At 38.5% G+C, this 24,361-nt stretch overlaps 3 protein-coding genes across 7 annotated transcripts in view; 2 read left to right on the top strand and 1 right to left on the bottom strand.

Annotated features, from left to right (window-relative positions):
* Nucleotides 1-4,272, top strand: part of ACSM3 (acyl-CoA synthetase medium chain family member 3) — a 27,856-nt gene extending 23,584 nt beyond the window's left edge. For all 3 annotated transcript variants that reach the window (XM_032843967.1, XM_032843968.1, XM_032843966.1), the window contains exons 11-14: nucleotides 263-390; nucleotides 483-582; nucleotides 3,493-3,612; nucleotides 4,004-4,272. In XM_032843967.1, coding sequence (XP_032699858.1) covers nucleotides 263-390; nucleotides 483-582; nucleotides 3,493-3,612; nucleotides 4,004-4,090 — 435 coding nt within the window. In that variant the 3' untranslated portion in view covers nucleotides 4,091-4,272. The remainder of the gene's footprint in view (nucleotides 1-262; nucleotides 391-482; nucleotides 583-3,492; nucleotides 3,613-4,003) is intronic.
* ERI2 (ERI1 exoribonuclease family member 2) overlaps nucleotides 1-13,375 on the bottom strand; it is a 23,617-nt gene extending 10,242 nt beyond the window's left edge. Inside the window, exons 1-9 of one of the 3 annotated variants that reach the window (XM_032843963.1) lie at nucleotides 13,217-13,375; nucleotides 11,753-11,820; nucleotides 11,584-11,667; nucleotides 10,946-11,073; nucleotides 9,438-9,594; nucleotides 7,978-8,078; nucleotides 7,405-7,486; nucleotides 6,674-6,762; nucleotides 5,141-6,468 (exon numbers count right to left, since the gene is read on the bottom strand). In XM_032843963.1, the coding sequence (XP_032699854.1) occupies nucleotides 5,164-6,468; nucleotides 6,674-6,762; nucleotides 7,405-7,486; nucleotides 7,978-8,078; nucleotides 9,438-9,594; nucleotides 10,946-11,073; nucleotides 11,584-11,667; nucleotides 11,753-11,820; nucleotides 13,217-13,239 (2,037 nt within the window). In that variant the 5' untranslated portion in view covers nucleotides 13,240-13,375 and the 3' untranslated portion in view covers nucleotides 5,141-5,163. Of the gene's footprint in view, nucleotides 1-5,140; nucleotides 6,469-6,673; nucleotides 6,763-7,404; nucleotides 7,487-7,977; nucleotides 8,088-9,437; nucleotides 9,595-10,945; nucleotides 11,074-11,583; nucleotides 11,668-11,752; nucleotides 11,821-13,216 lie in introns of those variants that run through there. The other 2 variants (XM_032843965.1, XM_032843964.1) reach the window with 2 other exon arrangements.
* Nucleotides 13,376-13,382: 7 nt separating this feature from the next.
* Nucleotides 13,383-24,361, top strand: part of REXO5 (RNA exonuclease 5) — a 36,953-nt gene continuing 25,974 nt past the window's right edge. Inside the window, exons 1-5 of the mRNA XM_032843962.1 lie at nucleotides 13,383-13,552; nucleotides 13,756-13,897; nucleotides 18,511-18,623; nucleotides 20,494-20,620; nucleotides 21,943-22,039. Of these exons, the coding sequence (XP_032699853.1) occupies nucleotides 13,760-13,897; nucleotides 18,511-18,623; nucleotides 20,494-20,620; nucleotides 21,943-22,039 (475 nt within the window). The 5' untranslated portion in view covers nucleotides 13,383-13,552; nucleotides 13,756-13,759. The remainder of the gene's footprint in view (nucleotides 13,553-13,755; nucleotides 13,898-18,510; nucleotides 18,624-20,493; nucleotides 20,621-21,942; nucleotides 22,040-24,361) is intronic.

The raw sequence follows: 24,361 nt of genomic DNA, 5'->3' as shown, positions 1-24,361 counted from the left end.
CCACCCAGGTGCCCCTAAATAAAATCTTTAAAAAAGAAAATTGTCAGGATAGCAGCATGCCTAGTCTTTGTAACTATAGTTTACCTTTCTTTGACTGGGCAACAATGGAATTTCATCTTTATTTCATGTGCTGCCACCTCTTCATTCCCAGTCTTCTCAAAGAGATGACTTTTTTTTCCCCCTCCCTTGAACATTTAAAAATCCAACTGAACAGAAGAATCACATTCACAGTAATACTAACAAAATGCTATTTGTTTCACAGGATAATCCTACAAAAACAGCTTCAACACTACGAGGCAATTTCTACATCACTGGGGACAGGGGCTATGTGGATGAAGATGGCTATTTCTGGTTTGTTGCAAGAGCAGATGATATCATATTGTCCTCTGGGTAATTTTTCATCTGTGTATATGTCTACATTAACTAATCATTGGTGTTCTGGAGTGGATCTGCTGCTCACCTTTATATGTTTTATTTCCCAGTTACAGAATTGGACCATTTGAGGTGGAAAGTGCCCTGACTGAGCATCCTGCTGTTGTAGAGGCTGCTGTTGTCAGCAGCCCAGACCCCGTCAGGGGAGAGGTAAAAAAAAAAAAAAAAAGAAAAAACAAATTCATCTCCACTTTATAATTTGTTGGCAGTCTAACACATACTTTTCAGCAGTTCACTGAAACAGAATTACCCAAATGACTAACTCCAAGTCAGACAGTCATTAGTAAATATGCTAGTCAGAAAGAACTGCTACGAGTAAGACTGAAAATATATATAAGGAATTTGTATCCTTTCCACAGAGGGATGGTGTGAATGCCAACAACCCAGGCTCACAGCAGGATAGGATGCCAGATATCAGCTAGATGGTATTAAGTTATTACCCAGGTCTGGAAACCAACATGGTCTCTAGTGTAGCTGAGGAGGCTAGGCTGGCATCAGGTATCAGGGGGTGGAAGGAAGGTCAAAGATAGCAACTAAAGCGGTGCTGGGTGGCTCAGTGGGTTAAGCCTCTGCCTTCTGCTCAGGTCGTGGTCTTGGGGTCCTGGGATTGAGCCCTGCATCAGGCTCTCTGCTTAGTGGGGATCCTGCTTCCCCCCCTCTCTCTGCCTGTCTCTCTGCCTACTTGTAATCTCTGTCAAATAAATAAATAAAATCTTTAAAAAAAAAAAAGATAGCAACTAAGGCAACCAGAAGTAGGCTGGGTACATGGATGGGTGGAAGATTCAGGAAATAAGCTGTGAATAAGACAGTCCTAAAAGCTCATTCCCCCCCCTTTTTTTTTTTTAAAGTAAGCTCTATGCCCAGTGAGAGGTTCATCTCATGACCCCAAGATCAAGAGTCATATATATGCTCGAAAGCTCATTCTTACTGAGGCTGATCACAGGGTAGTTTGGGTTTAAAGGTTCCACGCTACTCTTCAGGTCTCCTTTGCCAAGCAGGGCCTTCAATATTCCATAGATCAGGGAATTGATTCTGTGATTACTGAAGTTTATCCTTTCACTTTTAACTCCACCGGTAGGATCACAATGTTCTTTGTAATTTGAAGGCCATAGGTCACTACTGGACTTATGCAATGATGGAAATATTCTATATCTGTACCATTTGAACAATACACATGGCTATAAAGCACTTGAGATGTGGCAGGTATGACTGAGAAAATGTTTATTTCATTTTAATTAAGTTTAAAGTTACAAGTGGCTACCATATTAAATGGTACAACTATAGACTCTTATAAAAATGCAACATATTGCAGAGAATTTTAGAGAAACTTTGACGCCAACTTAAGGATTTTAGTTAAAAAAAAAATTTTGTACTTCTAATACTACTACAACTAATACCTAATATTTCCGATGACTTTTTCTGATGTTCCAGGTATTATTAAGCCCTACACAGGGCCTGTATAGGCCCTATTTAATCCTCACAAGCTCTCTTCTTAGAGAAGGAAACAAGCACAGAGAGGTATCCTAACATTCCCAAAATTACACAACAAAGTGTGATTTCAACCTTCTGTTTCTGAGCTGTCATGCTCTTAATCATGTTAGGGCACTCCATATTAATTTATGATCTTCTGTAATGGTTTATAAAGATTTTTAAAGGTTTTTTTTTCTTTTAATTTATTTATTTGACAGACGGAGATCACAAGTAGGCAGAGAGGCAGGCAGAGAGAGAGGAGGAAACAGGCTCCCCGCTAAACAGAGAGCCCGATGTGGGGCTCGATCCCAGGACCCTGGGATCATGACCTGAGCCGAAGGCAGAGGCTTTAACCCACTGAGCCACCCAGGTGCCCTGGTTTATAAGGATTTTTACAGGGGCACCTGGGTGGCTTAGACAGTTGAGCATCTAACTCTTGATTTCAGGTCAAGTCATGATCTCAGGGTCATGAGATTGAGCTCCAAGTTGAGCTCTGCACTAAGTGTGGGGTTTGCTTGAGATTCTCTCCCTCTGCCCCTCCTACAATTCCTGGGTGCATGGGTGTGCTTTCTCTATAATAAGTAAATAAATCTTAAAAAAAAAACAACAACAAACTTTTACAAAGATACAGTGGACGTTATCCAAGGTGTAGAAGTCATCAATATTCGAGCCAATAATTACAAACATTATTTCTTAAAATAATCTGCCTCTGAATGAGTCACCTCTAGCAAGGTTAAATTTTTTTATTGATAAAGCAGAAGAGCCAGTATAAACACAAAAACATTTTATGAAATATCAAAAAATGGGTATGATAAAATTATAGATAGATTGTGTAAACACTCTGGGCAGGGCAGGATTTTCCAAAACATTTCAAAGAAGAGTGAACTTTGAGAACAGGATTTGTGAGCATAAAGTGATGAAGTCCTCCCTGTCTTCTGCCAATTAGACAGCAAGACCACCACCATTTGCTACTCTTATTCCTCAAGGTCAGGTAAATTGGTCGGAGTAATAGCAAAGTGTCTGCTGGAATTTTCACAGCCTTATTATCAACATAAGTACCTCTGGAATGAAGAGTGCACAGCTTGAATGAACTGTTCCCTTCAACAAGGATACAGCAAACTCAGTGTGAATACTCTTTATAAGGGCCACAATGAGGGTAGGGACCTAGAAACTAGGCTAGACCAGGCTAAGATGTTACCCAAAAGGCTGTGCTTAGTGCATTGTTGAGTTCCTAAAAGGAAAATATTTTTTCTCTAAAAGGAAATTTTCTTGAAGGAGATAAAAGATGAGGTAAGAAGTCAAGAGCACAGACAGCTCAGAAACAGAAGCAGGTCAGAGGGCAGAGTTCAAGATGTAGTTAGATGAGAAAGTTCTAATTCATTAAGATCATTAACAAAGCAGAGGTCCCAGAAACTCTCTTGTATTACAGAATAAGAGTTATGAGACTCAAACTGGCTGACTTAAGAGCACAGAGCTGGGATTAAACACTATGAAGTCTTCTGGCCCACCCCAGCAAGCACTTAGATTCCCAGTTAGAGAAACATAAAAATATACAACTCATCTTCCTGGTGTTTCAAATATTTTTTGCAGGTAGTAAAGGCTTTTATTGTTCTGGCCCCTGATTACATGTCACATGATCAAGAACAACTAAAAAAGGAGATTCAGGAGCATGTAAAAAAAACTACAGCACCTTACAAATATCCCAGAAAGGTAGGTATTCTAATTATGGTGACAATTTGCTTAGCATTCTGACAAATTTCAGCTGTTTTTTTTTTTTAATAATTTTAATAAATATTCTCCTCAAACATGCTACACCAAATATTCCAAACTGAACTAATGACATGGATAAGAATCAGACTCTTTGAGATTAAAATGAAACTCTTAACATAATTTGCTGGGTCATTTGACTTACTGGACTTGTAGTAAATTCTAAATACTAAGTGACATCTCCTCAATAACACCCATCTCCGTTTCTGGTTGTTACCAACACTGACCCAAATGGGTGTCCTAATTCTTTCACCTAGAGATAATAACTGCTATATAACTTACTTTGTCTAAAGATGAAAACTTTTGGGCTAATTTTTTCCCTTGATCCCAACAGGTGGAATTTGTTCAAGAGCTGCCAAAGACTATCAGCGGGAAGATCAAAAGAAATGAACTGAGGAAGAAAGAATGGGAAAAAATTTAAATCTGTTCTATTATTTATCACAGTATCTATAAAACAAAGATTCTGTCAAAACCACAAGAGTATAGGGAGGTGATGACAAATGTGGTAATATATTTATAAGTTGTTGATTTAAAATATCTTGTGGTTGGGACACCTGGCTGGCTCAGTCAGTCGGGATGTAACTCTTGATATCAGGGTTCTAATTTTGAGCCCCACATTGGGTGTAGAGTACTTAAAAAAAAAAAACTTTTAAGAAAGTAAAATAAAATATCTTGTGGGTATAACATCAGAGGCTGAATTCTGAAATAAAATACTTAGAATATTTATTTAGAATAAAATTCCTCACATTAGTGTCAATGTTCTTATGATTTTGGCAATATGAAAACAATGCCATCAATTGCTAAGAAAATTTTAAAGCATATAGTATCTGAATCAAATTTCTGACCTGTTGGTTGAATCATTCTTCTGACTCATTGATATACAAATCAGAAAAAATCTTCAAGTTTTGAAATAAAACTAAATAACTTATTATAAAAGTTTTTAGAAAAATAAAAATATCAGTTAGAAGATGATCATAATTCTCAAAGTCTAAGTATCTACCTGAAAACAGGCTAGGGATTTTTATTAGTCACATTTTTATTCAAGTAACTTAAAAATAGTTTAAATTCATTTCAGGGTCTAACTAAAAGAAGAACATCATACTACAGTTGCTTGTATCTAATCAAATATCGTATACAAAATAATTAGTGGTTCTTCAAAAAAGTATGATAAATTTGGCAAGTGTTAATATATAAAAACAAAACAGTGTACAACTATTATCAGAATACTCATGATGTTTGGAAATTCAAGGAACAATCAGGATTCATACATGAACGGAAGACACATGTTAGATAACTGATGAAATTAGAAGACTGTGAAATTGATTTTTTTCTCTATTTACAGTGTGTGTGTGTGTGTATAATAGCCCAAATATAGTCTATAGAACTCAAGATATGCTAAGTCCCCATAACTTGTAGCCCTATATACTTTTTTCTCTTTATCACACAAAAAGTCAAATTAAAGTAAAAACACAGTTTCAATGTAGAGAAAGTTTATCAATTCCTCATTGAAGGTCTGAGTCTCAATGAATTTTTAGAAAAATTTACATTTCTGTTACATATATGGCTTACTTCTGGGGAACTAAAAGTGAGTCCCTTTGGAGAATGAGACAGAACTCTGCTGTTGGCTCTTTCCTTTTGAAGTGTTTGTTCCCATTTGAAATAACCACAACACTTTCTGTTTTCTTGGTATTTCCCAACTGGACAACAATAGAAAACTTTCCCATGGTTTGGTCCATTATTAGAAACAACAAGTCTCTTAGATCTTCGGCCACACTTGCATAAAGGAGGTGTCATTTTCCCACTCTTCCAAGGCTCTTGTAGGTTAACTGTAGAAGCTAAGATAGAGGGGAGGACCTTCCGGGGACAATTTCTCACTGGGGAGCAATCAGATGATGTAGATTTTTCTTCATGAACAATGAGGGTCTGTTTTTTTGCTGGCGGGAAAGATAGAGGACTGGATAGATTTCTTTTAGTACTACCTGAAAGGTGGGGGTATTTCCCCAAAACTGAAGGATGAGACATAGTGGCATTAACACTGTTGAAGCTACTTGATTTGCATTCAGGTAATTTAAAGTCAGAAACATCTGAATCTGGATCTTTGGCTTCTTCCACATGATAAATAGTAGTATGTGGACTCTTATATACGACAGACTTAGAGGTCCCAGATTTTTGAGGGGTTTCTTCTGTGCCTTCTTTTAAAACCATTAATCTTTCTATAGAATTAAATGAAGTATCTAGGTTTGAGTCACTAATGGAAGGCATACAATCTATACCTTGCTCAGGCTGAGATGCTGGCAGTAAAGCTACATCCTCCCAATCAGCCAACATAGGTAAACAATCAAGAGCAGAACTCATTTCCGTATCAGAAACATGATTAACAGATGAAATGGTAGTTGATACAAGTACCAATTCTGAACCAATTGCTGAAGACTTAGATTTGGTACTAAATGCAAGGTGTTCGTTTCTTATGTGCTTCTGCATAGGTGTATTCAAGCTGGCAGATGGCAACTGCTCCACAGAAGTAGAGGACTTTGTATTAAAAAGAGATAAATAGCTTTTGGCATTATGAAGAGCTGCTTTTACATTGTTTTTTAGTTGGAACTGATCTTGCTGTACCTTTATAGGAGAATTTACACCAACTGACCTCATTTGAACTTTTTCATGAGAATTTACTGTATTTTTAGGCTCCCTATCATATATGCTCAGACCCTGAATGCTACTGTTGCATGCTGACCTTTCTTCAACTTGATTCATATTCAAATTTCTGGTGAAAACGCTGGAATTCTTCTTAGTGGGAACCTATGATTCCACAGACAAATCCAATAGCTTTAGAAACTATGCATTCATAATCTCTTTAGTACACATTATATGATTTGACAAAAAAGAAAAATGTCATCATTCATTGATTTATCAAGGATTCCACACATGATATCTATATTTCAATGAACCTACGATTACTTCTGGGGTTTGAGATGACAGGATAAAGAGGCAAGACACCACTAACCTTGTTCAAGGACCTTGTAATTTTCATTAAGCAACCATCCCTGATCATTTTCCAAGCAAGCAGAGCAGTATTCCGAGAATCATCCAACCCTGAGGAAACAAATAACAAACACTGAATTTAATAGTAACAGTGTAAAGAAATGTAGCAAAAATAAGAAATCATAATTAACATTGGAACATACTATTAGTTTTATGATCATCTACTAATTTTAATTATGATAAATTGGACTAGCAAATGCTGTGGCAAGCTTACCAACAAAAGACAAGATCTCGCACATTTACAGAGGAGATAAAAATTTGTTACAGTTCAAAAAAAATGCAAGCAACATTCTGTAGGGACCATGCTTTGTGAGTATCTAACGGTCTTATTCAGTTTTTTCACTAATTCACTAATTTGGGCGTTTGTTTAATCTCCATCTGATTTAGCTAATTCTCATTCTTTTTAGCAACCAGAAAGCCACTAGATGGCAGTCTTTATCTTATACTATGTTATGGTAGTATAATTTGAAAGTCCGACATCTTTGAATTGTATAGACTAGGAACTTCTTTAGCCTGAAAGGATACTCCTTATTAATGACATCACCAAAAATACAAGATTCATATGAAAGACTATAGAAATAAGAAAACTTACATAATAAAATTGAATGACATCACCAAAAATACGAGATTCATATGAAAGACTATAGAAGTAAGAAAATTTACATAATAAAATTACTTTCAATTTATACTAACCAGAATGTTCTCGTCCTAAGAATTCTATTCCCACTTCCTGCAGGGCACCACTCAGCCCTTTTGGTTTTCTTCTATAGAAAATCTAACCAAATAAAAGAAACATATCAAAAAAAAAGTTACTATTAGAAAAACTATGTATTAAAAAAAAAAGAAAAACTATGTATTAACCACTTACTTTTCATAATTTTTCATTCTATTAGACTTGGAATATGCTTATTTTGTTGTCATTTTTACATTCTTTAAGAAATGCATTTATGGGGGTGCCTGGGTGGCTCAGTGTGTTAAAGCCTCTGCCTTTGGCTCAGTTCATGATTCCAGGGTCCTGGAATCAAACCCCGCATCGTGCTCTCTGCTCAGCAGGGAGCCTGCTTCCCCCTCTCTGCCTGCCTCTCTGCCTACTTGTGATCTCTCTCTGTCAAATAAATAAATAAAATCTTCAAAAAAATGTATTTATGTGAAAGTTTAAAGTTTAAAAAAATATTTATTTATAGTAACCTATACCCTTTCATGGGATGAAGTTTAATCATTTTTCCATAGAAGGAAAGTGACTATGCCCCCATTTTTGACCCTTACCTTGTAAGTTACTCTGAGATCAATCCAAGAATTTAAGAACATGGGTTTTATCAGCTGTTTTCTTTTACACTCATACTCCAGGCAAACCCCCAGGTCCCAGTCTGCATTAAGTATATTAAAGTAGAACAAATTCAATGATGCCATCAGTTTTTATATTTATAAATATAAATTTAATACTATAAATATATAATATATAATATAAATAAATATAATAAATAAATATTTATATTTATATGTAAAATATAAATATAATATATAATATAAAATATATAATATAAATATAAATATAAATCATTTATAAATAAAAGGTTGAAATATTATATAAGATTTAGAAAGAAATAACACATAGAATATAATATTTATATAAATGACACATTTAGGGGCGCCTGGGTGGCTCAGTGGGTTAAAGCCTCTGCCTTTCGCTCAGGTCATGATCCCAGGGTCCTGGGATCGAGCCCTGCATGGGCTTTCTGATCAGCAGGGCGCCTGATTCCCTTCCTCTCTCTGCCTGCCTCTCTGCCTACTTGTGATCTCTGTCAAATAAATAAATAAAATCTTTTTTTAATTTTTAATTTTTATTTTTTTAATAAATAAAATCTTAAAAAATAAGTTAAATTTTAAAAATGACACGTTTATATACAAATTTATATACATTTTATGTGTATATAGTATACTATCATTACATACTATATACCAAAGTATAATATGTACTATATAGAGAATATAAACTATACTGTATATACTATAACAATATACTATATAAAACGAAACAGAATTTAATTGCTGTTAATAGCTAACAATTATTCACTTTACATAATTTACTATTAAGAAATTAGGTTGGTAACTAAGTCTCAAAATGACTCCTTAAACACCCAATTAAACACACTGAGTATCTCAGAAGAAGAGTAAGGTATCAAGTTACAAGGCCTGGAGAAGGTTATCTGCTTTCAACATTCTAGAAAATACTAATGTAATTGAGAAACCAGACATCTTATAGAAACCTAAAACCAAAAATATGACTAACAATGGCACAGCCTTGCTATCAATGACTATTAATTGCAATGCTGTATCATAGGCATACAAAAGATCTACTTAAATGGCCCATTTTTTCCTAATATGAAAGTATAAAGCAAAGGATGTGAGTGGAATGAAGACTCTTTTTAATTCAAGGTGTTAGCATAAGAGTTTTCACTAAATCATCTTTGCCTGGAACCAGAAGAACAAAGAGGTACAATCTAGAAAAATTCTTAGGGTTAAGTCTTAAAAAATTTTAAAGTATCCCAGGATGGTAAAATTTGAAAAATATGAATAAATTTATTTTCCTTGGTTAACATCTGTTAGGCACTGAGATTTCTTTTCAAGGCCTAAGAGGTTAACAAGTACAATTCTTACTACAGATAAAGAATTCACTGTGGTTATTCCACTCATTTATGATTGATAGATACAATTTGTTTTTTTACCTGACCAAGTAACAAATGCACATAATTTTACTTCGGAATTAGGCAGATCTGAAATCCCAGTAGCAAAAATAATTTTCTTCTGTTGCTGAATCTTCTGAACCCATTTACAGAATTGAGATAAGCAAATCCTCAGAGGGACTCCTTCATCTACTTGAGCCTGAGTAAAGTCACAAAATCTGAATTTAACAATCAAATTCCATAATTATTGAATACATCATTAGCACAAAATTAAGCACCATAGAGGCATGCAAAAAAGAAGAGGTTCTGGGCACCTGGGTGGCTCAGTTGGTTAACCATCTGCCTTCGGCACTGGTCATAATCCAGGGTCCTGGGATCAAGTCCCACATTGGGCTCCTTGTTCCCCTGGTTCTCCCTTTGCCTCTCTCCCCCCAACTCGTTCTCTCTGTCTCTCGTAAATAAATAAAATCTTAAAAAAAAAAAAAAAAAAAAAAAAGAGCTTCTAGGGGCTCCTGGGTGGCTCAGTGTGTTGAAGCCTCTGGCTTTGGCTCGGGCCATGATCCCAGGGTCCTGGGATCGAGCCCCGCATCGGGCTCTCTGCTCCGCAGAGAGCCTGCTTCCTCCTCTCTCTCTGCCTGCCTCTCTGCATACTTGTGATCTCTGTCAACTAAATACATTAAAATAAAATAAAATAAAATAAAATAAAATAGAGCTTCTGACTGCCAGAATTTAGAAAAAGATGCTAAAACACATGGAAGAGAGATAATATAATGATTAGAACTCTGCAAGATAAGAAAAATTAGGCTGCTCTACCTAAAATCACACAGAAACATAGTAATTAAATCCTGACTGATTTCCATGAAATTAATTTAATTTCCATGAAATAAGTTTGATATTCATTTTTACAACACTATTCTATCTAATTTTTAAAGATTCCAACAGAGTTCTGGAGGGAACATTATTTCTAACAGTACATAAATCTAATTTCAAATGGTATATACTTTTTATTTTCTTTTAACAACTGATTTCTGGATTTTATTTATTTTTTTAAGGATTTATTTATTTTTAGAGAGAGAGGGAGAGAGAGCATGTGCAGGGTGAGGAGAGGGAGAGAGACTCTTTTTTTTTTTTTTTTAAGATTTTATTTTATTTATTTATTTGACAGAGAGAGATCACAAGCAGGCAGAGAGGCAGGGAGAGAGAGAGGAGGAAGCAGGCTCCCCGCTGAACAGGGAGCCCAACGCGGGGCTCAATCCCAGGAGCCTGGGATCATGATCTGAGCCGAAGGCAGAGGCTTTAACCCACTGAGCCACCCAGGCGCCCCGGGAGAGAGACTCTTAAAGCAGACTCCCTACTGAAGTTGGAGCCTGAAGCGGGGTTTGATCCCAAGACCTCTAGATCATGACTTGAGCTGAAATCAAGAGCCAGCCACTCAGGCAGCTGAGCCACCCACGTGCCCCTGATTTCTGAATTTTAATATTTGCATCATACTTTCTTGTTTTGGGGGGGGACAGGGTGAGAAGAGAGGTAGGGAAAAGAAAAGGGCATACCTGTTTTATGCCTGTTAGTTCCATGCAAAATTCAGAAAGAATTGGATGTTCTTGAGGCTGAACATAAGCATGGAACTCAGATTCAATCTCCCCAGTTGATGTGTTCAGCAATACAGCTGGAAATTCAACTACACGAAAAATTCAATGGACACTTGAATACATAATTATTAAATTAATGCTGTCATCACTCTAAATTAAACATATTTAACCATCATATAGCATTTTTAGACAGTCACTATTTCAGTCAAAGCATATTAAAATGACCAAAGCAGTGTGATATAATAGTTATAATAAAATTGTACCAAAGACTAAATCAGAATATTAAAGTTATATCTATTAAAAACTCTTGAATATATTTCCAGAATTAAATATTAAGACCATATGGAAGTTAAAATGTATTTCTTTTAGCAAAGGTGTTTTTTCTGTCCCTATACAATTGAGATTTTGTATGAAATTCTAAAATAATTTTATATACTTTTAGATGTTAGATTTTTGTTCTCTTTTTGTCAAGTCAGGTTTTATAGTAAACTACCAATTCATAGGGTATCTTATTTCCTTTAAACTAACTGTTGACTACTTTATATCTATTACAATGACTCCTCTTCGGCTAGCTTTGGCCACTGGCAGTCCAGACTTACTTATTTCTTGGCTCTGGTGGCGTTTCCCATCATTCCAACATGTTGACTCAAAATCAATGACAATTAAGTAGTCAAACAACTGCTCTGCAAAACAAAGGGTGTCCTTATGGTTTATCAGTGTTAAAAGTGCAAGGATACAAAATGTAAAGAAATGAAGCACAATACTTACTGGATTTGCTTCTTCCTAGATTTCCATTTGCTGGTGCAACTGACTTTTTTCTAATTAATCCAAGCTGCCTAAAATGTAGAACAACCAAATATGTTCAACAAAAGCATTCACACTCCTGTTTGAATATGCTAACAAACTAATGTTATAACCCTCATTATTAATGTATTAATGTGAGTGACTGGAAATTGAACAACTTTGAGAGCAGACAACCTTGTTGGTTTTTTTTTTTAATTATTTTTATAAACATATAATGTATTATTTGCCCCAGGAGTACAGAAGACCTTGGTTCTTATATTGACTGCCAAAATCTCTTTTGATTTTAACAGTCATTAAATTTTAATAGTCATTTTACCTGCATGAGCCTCAAAGTTCATATTTGCAAACTTAAGAGTAATTCCTTTTGCTTTCCTTATTTGACAGCAAATACTGAGGAACGTGAGTGATTGCAGAGGTAAAGATGCGTTGAAAAGCTTATTTCTGCCTTTTCATTTTTCAAGCCCTTACTATGTGCACAGACCAGTTCTGAGGAGATAGTGAAGATCCAGTCTTCCAGGAGCTCAAAATTACAGCTGGGTAAAGAAAGTAGACATCCATGGTAAACTACTATAAGGTAATACATGACAAAGGATCCGCAAAGGGAACACTTGAATTCACAGAAAGGGATGAGCTTCCTTAGGTGTTAAGTAAGACAACTACTTCGAGGAACAGGTCAAGCTTAACTAGGCGACACTTCCTGTTGTCGTTTTGTGTTTTTTGTTTGTTTGTTTGTTTGTTTAAGAACTGTGATGGGAAATGCAAGGAGTTGGGAATAACTGCGAACATTTATCCAATTTCTTACTACATAGCAAGCACTGATCTCTAGTGATCTCACTTAATCGTCAAGAACTGTAGGAGTTGTTGCTACCTCTATTTTTTGGATGAGAAAACGGATTCAGTAATTCGCCAAAGAACACAGATTTGGTATGTGAAAGCAGAATCGACCAACTCTGAAGCCCATGCTATTTACCACTACATTATAACAGCTCTTTTGAAATCAGAAATGTGTACAGCGTGACCAGGAATCAGGGAGAAGGCTACAATAAATCACAATACGACTTAAACGGATCACTAGGAAGTGGTAGCGTGAACAGCTTGACGGGTGAAGGGGGGCTGCCTGAGACCTCGGAACGGCCTACCAGGCGCTGTCACGTCCAGTTCGTTTCCAGAGGCCTAGAATGGGCTGACAGTGGCTCAAGGCCACACAGGCCGAACCCCGGTTCTTCCACTCTCGCGCGGAGGGCGGCCTGAGAGCCTCGAGACCGAGATCCAAGCAGAGACCTTTCAGTCCGGGGCAGAGAGTGCAGGTCGGAGACGCCTGGGCTGCAGAGAATGAAAGCTGACACCGCGGATGCGCACTTCCCAGGCGGGCTGCGGACGCCAGCACTCGACCAGGAGCCACCCTCAGCCCAGAAACCCCTCGCGTACCGCGCAAGCTTCTTGGTCGCCATTCCCGGCACTCCTGACTCCTCCGAGCCCAACTGCCGGAAGTCGTTAAACTACGACTTCCGGTCCGTTCAAACGCCTCGCGCGTCTGAGAAGGCTGCGGCGGCGGCGGCTTTGGCTGTGACTGAGGCGGTGGGGGCGGCTGCGGCTTCTGCTGTGTGCCCGGCTTCTCTTCGGTGTTTTCGGGGCTCGGGGGCGCGGGGAGTGTTTTTTTTCAGGGAAGTCGTCTTGGCAGCAACTTTTTCCCTCTTTTTCAACGGGCGGAGGCGCGTTTGCGCCGTTGGGGAACCGTTTCGAATCCGGCCTCCAGCGCGTACGGTAAAACCGTTGGTGTCGGTGCGGTTTTCTCCGCCGCGGAACAGGGAGGATAGTTAGCGCTCTCGCTTTTCCAGAAGGGTTGGGAGGGCTCCGTGCGCTGAATTTAGGAGAGGATCTGAGGAAGGCTGTAGGCTGTCGAAGCCCCGCCTGCTCACCCGTCCGGAGGCGGCGTTTCCTCAGCTCTCGCCGGTCTTTCTCCACAGCCTCATGGATCCCGAGAGGGAGAGGAGCGGGGGGCACCCCAAGAAGGGCAGGAAGAGAAGGAGGGCCCCGAACATGCTGGTCGGGGCGGCTGAGGCGATGAGAGCCCGTCGGGATCTGGAGGAGAGGCAGCCCGAGGCCAAGGTGAGTAACGAGGAGCCCAAGTGGGCGGCCCGGGGAGGTTAGGAGGGGCAAGCCCTCGCCCCAGCCGCCTTCCGGGCCCTGCCTGCCCTGGAGGCTGAGGGTTAGCCTCATCCACCCACTGTCCTTTCGGAATCCTGCTTTCCAGTCCGTAAAATGGGAACGATAATGTTAATACCACCTACCTCAGGGCTGATAATGGCTCTTTAAAACTGGTGTGGTGCTTGGGACCCAAAAAGAATGTTCACTCAACAGATGCTTTATTGTATCTTCTGTATATATCCCAGTTCAGGGGATATCCCAGTGCACGAACCCCAAATTCCTGGCCCTCATGCAGTTTACATGCCACGCCAGTAAGGGAATAATAAGGCTGATGAGCATCCCTGCGGTGTATTGAGAATTAAATAGACGTGGTCCATCCCTTCAGTTACCAGGTTTCTGTTGTCCCTAGGCAGTTGAGGAACGTCAGTGAATAAAGAGGTTACTGCTTCGTTCCAGTGTAAAGAGACCGAAGACAGACAATAAATAGAAATTATACACAGGTTTCCCCCACTATAGGAAAGTAGAGCGGTCCTGTGAAATTCTGAGCTGAAATGGGGTAAAGCAAAGAAGCATTTATTGATTTATGCTGGGGGATGGGTGGAGGTGATGGGGACTGGAAGCGTTTCCCTACTCCCCAAAATAACCTTTGTTAGGTTTTCTCATATCTCAAGACAGATTTTGCTAACTGATGCACAGAATCAAGATAAAGCGCAGATGTTCACAGACACAATTCAAAGCTATGGGGGTTTCATGCTAAGTATAGTTCTTGGGAAGGAGCTTGGCTGTGCCACTCTGCTTGGGGTGTGCTGCTTTTATAATTGGCTTGTTGTGAAACAAATGCTGAAGGTAAAAGCGAAGAAAGGCACAGTGCTAATAGGTCTGTTGTAAAAGGGAAGTGGCAGGACACAAGCTTTCAGAAAGCTGGGGATACTTGTAGGATGTAAAATGGGAATTAGTGATTTGAAAAATTTCTTTTTAATTTAAAAGGGATTCTTTTTTTGCCTATCAAATTGGCAAAACAACTTTTTAAAGGTTAATATGGTGAAAAGTATAAGGAGATAGACCATCTCATCACTCTTTTATTTTTAAACAATCTCAAACTTACAGAAAAGTTGCAAAAACAGTACGAAAAACAACCCCAACCAGCATTTGAAAGTGATTGCTGACAATGCTCCATGACCACCCACCCATATTTTAGTATGTGTTTAAACAGTGCTGCACATGGATATATTGCTATCATCTTATCTTCAGACCCCATTCAAGTTCCTCAGTTGTTCCAGTAATACCCTTTTTAGCAATAAGATCCAGTCTAGAACCATGTGTTACATTTAGTTGTCTTGTCTTCTTCAATCCATACAATTCTTTAGTCTTTTCATTGACATCTATGGCCTTACTACTCTTGAAGAATCCTGTACCATTATTCTGTAGAATGTCCCTCAAGTTAGGTTTGTTTCTCATTGATTAATTTCGGGTTATACATGTTTGGCAGGAATATCACAGAAGTGACATTCTTTCTCTTGTATTTTGTTAGGTTGTACATGATTTTATTTGTCCCATTCTTGTTTTCTTTTTCTCTAATTCTATGGAGAGATGCTTCCTTGTTAAACTTTTAATTCATTTTTTTATTAGTATGAACTCATTGCCTATTTCATTCAGTAAGTTATAATCCATTACTATATTTATTTTGATGTTCAGAATATCCCATATTTGAACATTAAGCTAGCTTCTGTGTCCTTTGCACGTGACCTCATAATTCTTTGAGCATTTCCTTACTTTTTTGCCACAAAAAGGTGTTCCAGGCTCATCTGTGCTTTTCCTGCCCCAGCGCTGGAATCAGGAATTTTTGGGGGGGATGCTTGGTTCTTTTTAGTAGAGAATGACATTTAGAAACTCAAGGTTCTGGGTACTAGATGTGCTCAGTGCTATTGGGATGTCAATACCCCCAAAAGAAAGCTAGGAAATATGAATTTATATATCTGTATACTTATATACATACACATAAATGTTTACATTTAAATATTTTTCTATCCATACATACTAAAATCTCTACTTGCAGTGTGTTTCCTCAAGGTTCATTCTTGCTTTCTCTCTTCATGTTTATAATTTCCTTCTATATTCAGTGAGACATCTGATTTGTCATTACCTTTAATATATTTAACCTGTTCTCCATGGTGCCACTGCCCCACACTCCCACACCCTCTTCACCTTGCTTGGGCTCTGTCGTCCTGCACCATGTGCCAGGCCACCCTCCTGTGTGAATGCTTCTGTCACTACTGTGACAGGCTGCTATCCTTCACATACGTGGACACCCTCACCCTGTTCAGGCTCTGAATCTTGTGACAGGCCACTGTTGTCCCTCAGTATTGATGCCCTCCTTTCCTTACATACTTTCTGATATCTGATACCAGCCCTCACTGCTCTCCACTGCCCACTGCATGGATGCCTTCATACTGCTCAGGTTTTGACACCCCACAACGAGCCATCCTTCTGCATGTATGCTGTGGGTTCCTACCCTTAGTCCTAGCTCTCTCCCCTATAGCTTCCCTCCTTCCCCTGCTCAGGCTTAGACTCTCATACTTGGCATTCATATTTACTCACTGCCACATAGACCCTACCTGCCTCACTTAGTCTCACTTTATCAATCCCATATTTTTGATTAGTAAATATAAATTGGTATATTCTTTCAGAAATAGTACTTGTCACAATTAAATAGTTGACCCTTGAACAACATGGGGGATTGAGGTGCCAAACCACCATCTACCCTCCCTGCCCTGTGCAGGCCAAAATCCATGTGTAACTTTTGAGTCCCCAGAAACTTAACTACTTAAAGTCAGAAACCTTACCAATAATACAGGTAACCAGTACACCAAAAACCTTACTGATAACATAAACAGGTGGTTAACACATACTTTGTAAATTACATGTATTATATACTGTATTCTTACAATAAAGTAAGCCAGAGAAAATGTTACTAAGAAAAGCATAAATTAGAGAATACATTTGGGGCACCTGGGTGGCTCAGTCATTAGGCTCAGGTCATGATCCCAGGGTCCTGGGATCAAGCCCTGCATCGGGTTCCCTGCTCAGCGGCAAGCCTATTTCTCCCTCTCCCAGTCCCCCTGCTTGTATTCCCTCTCTCACTCTCTTCTCTCTCTGTGTCAAATAAATAAATAATCTTGGGAAAAAAAAGAATACATTTACAGTACTATACTATATTTACCAGAAATGAGCCATGTATAAGTGGGTCTGCACAGTTTAAACCTGTGATGTTCAAGGGTGCTTATTTTGACCAGGAACTTACTGGAGAATTTATCCAGGTACACAGGAATGTTTGAAAGGATGCATATGATACTGTTTATAATTTTTTTTAAAAAGTGTCATCAATAGGGAATTTTTTCATATACATTGTAAGTGTTGAGATAAATTTAGAGAATGGACTATTAAAATTGGTGTTTGTTACATTTAACTGATATGAAAAGATATTTACTAATTTTGGGGGGATGGAGGGTTGCAGAGTTCATTACCAAACAGAATGTATACTCTAATTCTGTAGGGGCAGTATAATATAGAGATAAAGAATTAGGGCCTTTTTTTGGGAGGGAGAAGCTTTAGTGAACTCCCTGTTTCTCCAGAATAATGTCAGATTCCTTAGCTTAGACCACATTGATCTATGACCTGACTTCCTCTTTTCTCTACTCAGAGATCTCTACTGCTCTGCAACACGCCATCTTGGTTCCAGCCAAACAAAATTACGTGTTTAGACACAATATTCCCCCTTTTCAAGACAACCCCAGTATTTTCATATCAGTGAAGCTATCCCCCAAACTCTCTAGTCCCCAAGGCAGTTAGCCTCTTTACTCCTATACTTTTATAATTGCACTTACCCACTTGGTATTGGAATTACCTATTTCTGTATTTCTTTTCTCTTAGTAGAATGAACTGGAGAGCATGAATTATGTTTCATTCATTCTGTTATCCCTAGCAAGTAACCAAGTATCTGTAGTAAGGTTTCTTACCAATGTTTATTAAATATTATATTAATAATGTTATATCACAGGTGGTTGTTTTAGACCTTCATTTCCAATTAATTAGATCCTTCCTTATATTTGCATATAATTTGCTATGATCCTGTTCTCAATAGTCCTAATTATTTTTAAATATTTTGTTTATCTATTAGAGAATGAATGGTGGGAGGGGCAAGAGAGAAAGAAACAGACTCCCTGCTGAGCAGAAAGCCTGCTGAGGGGTTTGATCCGAAGACTCAGAGATCATGCCCTGAGCTGAAGGTGGATGCTTAACCAACTGAGCCACCCAGGCACCCCCAGTCCTAATTTATTTTCTAAGATTTATTTATTTTAGAGAGATCGAGAACAAGCATGTGTGCAGGGGAGGGACAGCGGAAGAAGGAGAAGAGCAGACTCCCTGCTGAGTGGGGATTCCCAACACGGGGGTGCTCAATCCGAAGACCCTGAGATCATGACCTGAGTCAAAATCGAGAGTTGGACGCTTGACTGATTGAGCCACCCTGACGCTCCAGTAGTCTTGATTGTTAATGACCTGATATATCTTTGCAGAAAGCCCGCTTATCTACCATTTTATTTGCTGAAAACTGTGAAGTAACCCACGACCAGTTATGTGAATTGCTGAAGTATGCAGTTCTGGGCAAATCCAGTGTTCCTAAACCCAGGTATGAGATGAACTTAAATGGTGGGTATAGACCCAAGGTTTCAAACTAGTGTATAGAGGGTCACATATTCCTTAATTGACATTATTTGTTTGCCATACAGAATGTCCTAAACTTTTTCTTTTTTTTTTAATGGTAGAGGAGGGGCAGAGGCAGAGGGGGAGGGAGAGAGAGAATCCCAAGCAGGATGCAATCCCAGTGTGGAGCCTCATGCTGGGCTCGGTCTCATAACCCTGAAATCATGATCTGAGCTGAAATCAAGAGACAGATGCCTAACCAGCTGAGTCACCCAGGCTCCCCCTACATTTTTTCTTTGCAGGAGTTGCCAACATTTGATTTGGGAATTCCTTTATTAAAATCCAGATAATTTATCTCTTCAAAAAATTCTCAAGATCTGGCAATTGTCCCTCTATTCCCAAATGGCAACAATTTGTCAAAGCTGAATAGTAGCCTTCCCCTTACAGATGGGGCATGTATACTTTAGTGTACCACTTACTGGTAAATAAGGCCTGTTTCCCTTATTTACATTATCTGTCTGGCTGCTTTTTGGTTTGCAACCCTCTTGGGAGCTTCCTGGGTTTAAACTGATACCCAGCATACTTACTTGGAGGGTAGGAAGAGACTGAAGAAAGAGGCAGGCTGCGCCAGGTTGCTAAGTAGCAGTTTTAATAAACCAAGGGAACTTGCATATAAGGCTTGTCTGTGGCAGGAGGAAGACAAATGCATCCCTACACATGCCTACCAAATCTTAAAAAAGTGTATGTAGAGGCCTTAACTGGGTTCAGTCCTATGAACCATGCAGGTATTTTCAATACCACATCACTGTCTCAAGACTGTGTCCTTGGAGCAGCCTCTGGGATCAGGAAAGATAAGCAGAACCCACATTCCAAGGACAGAGGAGAAGGGGTGAGGAGCCTTCAGGTGCTGGGGCCAGCTGACATATCAGCAGGCAGTCATGTCATTTCAGTGATCTTTCCCAACACCATTTAAAGGTATTTTGATTTGTAACCCCTAGTGGACACCCAATTGAAATACCATGATCATGGATTAAGAATCCCGGTTAATCTTTTTTGTTCCTTCCACATTAAGAAACAAAGACAAATTATTATTCTGATATCTTCAATGCCACTGTTAAATGTCTAAAGAAAATTGCTTTTGTATATGTACCAATAAAAATTGGTACTACAAAACTTTTTAGTTTTTCAGACATACCTATCTGAGGGAGATTGACTAGATAACTCAAAAGCCATCTTTTTTTTTTAAAGATTTTATTTATTTATTTGACAGACAGAGATCACAAGTAGGCAGAGAGACAGGCAGAGAGAGAGAGAGGGAAGCAGGCTCCCTGCTGAGCAAAGAGCCTGATGTGGGGCTTGATCCTAGAATTCTGGGATCATGACCTGAGCCAAAGGCAGAGGCTTTAACCCACTGAGCCACCCAGGTGCCCCTCAAAACCCATCTTCTCCATTAACAAATATTACCAGTAGTCTGTCAATTTATCTGAAACTGGCTTTCTTAAAGCTAGTCATGTGATTATTAGCTTAGGAAGGACTCAGCAGCTAGAGATTTCGAGGGTATGCCTTTGTAAAATGAGTTTATTCCCAATTTAAAACAAATCATAATAGGATTTTAAATTTGAATACATTGTGTTTCCCTTGTTATCCTAATTGATTTGAATGCAATAAACAATTATCTCAAGAAATCTTTATTTGAATTCTGTACAATAGTAGCTGTTCTTTGCTGGGCAGTCATTGAGTAATGGTAAATTTCATTAACTGTTGTTCACTACTTTTTTTCCCACACTTCCCTTTTGTATGTCTGTAACTGACTTGATGGTATCACCTTTAGCTGTATTGGTTTGATTTTTCAACAGCTGGTGCCAGCTTTTTCACCAAAACCACCTGAACAGCGTGGTGGTTTTTGTACTGCAGGGAATGAGCCAGCTACACTTTTACAGGTTCTACTTGGAGTTTGGATTTCTCCGAAAGGCATTCAGACATGTAAGTTAATAAAACTTTGTATTAGGGCCTGAGTTGAGTCCTCTCATCCGGAGACTAGTGCACGTCTCAAACTATGCTCTTGGGCAACCTTATTGAAAAAGCAGTAGAGGTTGTAGAAAGCAAGAAAGATTAAGATTCAGAGATCTCCTGTTGAGATTAGGTTTGCCTCTGATTTTCTTTGATAATTTAGGCAAAATATTTATTACCAGATTACAATCTATATATAGTTCCCAGGCTGATTATTCCTATTTTATTCGGGCTATGATGTTTTTAAAAATTATATACTCTATGTAAGTCTGTGTTTTTTGGCCTCTTGACAACATTACAAAATTGGACATCCTTAGAACAGTATCTGGAGCTGAATAGCAGCTGTCATCTTTAGAAGAGGCATGTGTTCCCTGTTTTCCTTCCCATAGCCACCTCCAGTCTTTATTGGATTGTTTCATCCATTTACCTCTGAGGGATTTGAGTTGGTGAGTCCTAATCTCTTTGGGTCTCCATTTTCTTTTTTGCTTTCATTTATCAAAGGCTACAGACATGCTAGGACCTACATCAATCATTCTGCGTGCATCATCTTTAATTCTTAAAGTATTTCTGTGAGAGATAAAAATATCTTCTTTTTTTTTTTTTTTAAGATTTTATTTATTTATTTATTTGACAGAGAGATCACAAGTAGGCAGAGAGGCAGGCAGAGAGAGAGAGAGGGAGAAGCAGGCTCCCTGCTGAGCAGAGAGCCCTATGCAGGACTCGATCCCAGGACCCTGAGATCATGACCTGAGCCAAAGGCAAAGGCTTAACCCACTGAGCCACCCAGGCGCCCGAGATAAAAATATCTTCTATATGTAAGGAAACGAAGTAACTTGTCCAGGTTATAGCTAGAAGTGGTGGAGCTGGAATTTCAGCACAGGTGAGCCTAAGGCTGGAGATCTCAACCTTTCAGCTTTGCTGTGTCATCTGTCCTAACTACCTGGCAAGCTGTCCACTAAAGTAATAGATACAGAAGTGCTTTGAAAAATATAAGGATCTTTCCTTTTCTGAATTACACATTTGTGTAATGCTTGTTTTTGTTTCCGGCGTGTAATCAGAACCAAAGAAAATATCTGGGGGTGGGATAAAGGTGGCTTCACTTACTTAGCCACTTCTTTTTATCATTATTATTACCTAGTCGCTTTTACACATTAAGGAGACAGTCCTCATTTTGTAATACAAATAGTTAAGGTCCAAACGTTTCTTAGTACTCAGCTGACAATAAAAGTGCAAGTCTTTGACAATATTTTAACTGCTTTCAAGCATTTTTATAAAAACTTGGTATGTATTTACAGAAATTCCGCTTGCCACCACCATCATCTAATTTTCTAGCTGATATCATTGGCCTGCAAAAGAAGCAAACAATAGGAGATCTATCCAAGATGGTGGAAGGTATGGTTGTGACTCTAGTTTGATGATTTTGCTCATTCTAAAAGACATTATGGATATGCTGTGGGTTTATCAGTCAAGTTTATACTTGCAAACAACAAAGGTCAATTCTAACTACCTTAAACAGAAGAGCAGTTTTTTGTTATTGTTTTGTTTTGTTTTTAAAGAAAAAATGGATAAGTACCTAGGGAGGATAAAGAACAGGAACCATATAGCCAATATTCATGTCCCAGGAACCATCTGGTTAGGTGAGATAGAAAAGGCTATCCCTGCATATCACTTAACATTGGATTCTTAGAAATTACTGTGATCAATTTTTAAACTGTCAGTGGGTCTTTGTACCTACGAGTGCACAGATGGGAAGGAAGATCTTGCCTTTGAGTAATGTAAAGGACATCCTTAATACTACCCACAGTGGAGAATAAGCAGAAGGTTTAGATGCCGGCCATCTAAAAGAGAACTATCCATGATGGCAGTGTTTTTCAAACAATGGGTTGTATCCATGAGAAAGTTGTAGTTAACTGTCTGTTTTTTGGAGGGGGGTGGGAAGCAGGTAAGTGATGCAATAGAAAAGAACTTGTTAGAGTCCATTAGATATAGTAAGGTAAGTATTGTTCAGTGATGCTTTTTTGTGTGTGTTCAGAAATAATTGAGTAGTTACATTGAGGAGACATGAAAAAGTGGTGAGGAGTAGTCAGTGATTCTTATCTCCTCTAGGTCTCTGCTTCCTATTGAATTTTTTTTTTTAGATTTTATTTATTTGACAGAGAGAGATCATGAGTCGGCAGAGCAGCAGGCAAAGAGAGAGAGGGGGAAGTAGACTCCCCACTGAGCAGAGAATCCGATGCAGGGCTCGATCCCAGAACCCTGAGATCGTGACCTGAACTAAGGCAGAGGCTTAACCTACCGAGCCACTCAGGCACCCCAACAGTCTTGAATTTTAGAATTACTTTTCTTTTGGCTCCCCATACCCAGTCTGCATAGCTCATTCCCTTAGTTCCCATGAATATCTATTCACATGTCACTTTATCAGAGAGGTCTTCCCCAATTATAAAATATATGAAAGTAATCCTTTTCCTGCCTCAGTACACCCTCTCCTCTTTTCCCTCCTTTATTTTTCTCTGTAGTCCTTATCTTTACCTGACATATTATATATTTGTTTATTGTCCCATCTTCTCAACTACCTTAAACAGAAAAGAATTTCTGTTTCAGAAACAATTTCAGCCATCAAAAGAAATGAAATCTTGCCATTTGCGACGACGTGGATGGAACTAGAGGGTATCATGCTTAGCGAAATAAGTCAGTCAGAGAAAGACAACTATCATATGATCTCCCTGATATGAGGGAGAGGAGATGCAACATGGGGGGTTAATGGGGTAGTAGAAGAGTAAATGAAACAAGTTGGGATTGGGAGGGAGACAAACCATAAGTGACTCTTAATCTAACAAAACAAACTGAGGGTTGCTGGGGGGAGGGGGGTTGGGAGGGGGGGGGTGGGGTTATGGACATTGGGTAGGGTATGTGCTATGGTGAGTGCTGTGAAGTGTGTAAACCTGGAGATTCACAGACCTGTACCCCTGGGGAAAAAAAAATATATGTTTATAAAAAATAAAATTAAAAAAAAAAAAGAAACAATTTCAGTTCATGGAGAATTTTGTTGACTTTCATTGAGGAATCTCAAGTGGGTAGAACAATGCCAGGCATATAATAAGTACTTAGTAAAAATTTGTTGACTGAATTGAATTATTCTATCACTGTGTTCTATCAGTTTTTCTTGTGTACTGTTTCTTTCATATATCCCTTTTCCTCCATGCTTTCTACCATCTTGATTCAGAAAATCTTTTTTCCTTTTTTTTTTTTTTTCTTTTTTTGGGTTTTCTTTTTTTTTCTTGGTCCAGAATTTCTGCAAATTTTTTTCTCATTTCTCTCCTTCATTTTCCACATTATCTTTGAGGTTGACTATTGGTTGGTTATGCCATTTCCCATCTTGGGAACATTCTGTTGCTCTCCATTATATATTGAATAATGGACTAAAGTCTAAACTCTTGAGTCTGGCATTTGCAGTGGTCTACAATTCATTTTTATACTCCTCAACCTTGTTTCCTTTTTTTTTTTTTTTTAATTCTCAGTTGGTCTAGTAACTATCATACCAGGTTTGCTTTGTACATTTCTGTCTTGCCTGGAATCCTCTCTTTTCTATTTACAGTATTTTGACTTCTTTAGTTGCAAGGACCAGATACTTATTCAGGCCATCCTAAGTGAGAGGGATATTATTTAAAGGATGCAGTATAGACTAAAAAGCCATCAGGGGTCTAAATGCTCTTT

Source organism: Lontra canadensis, unplaced genomic scaffold (genome assembly GCF_010015895.1).
Source record: "Lontra canadensis isolate GAN:19392208 unplaced genomic scaffold, GSC_riverotter_1.0 scaffold146, whole genome shotgun sequence".
Lineage (NCBI taxonomy): Eukaryota > Metazoa > Chordata > Mammalia > Carnivora > Mustelidae > Lontra > Lontra canadensis.
This window is presented reverse-complemented; position numbering and strand designations above follow the sequence as displayed.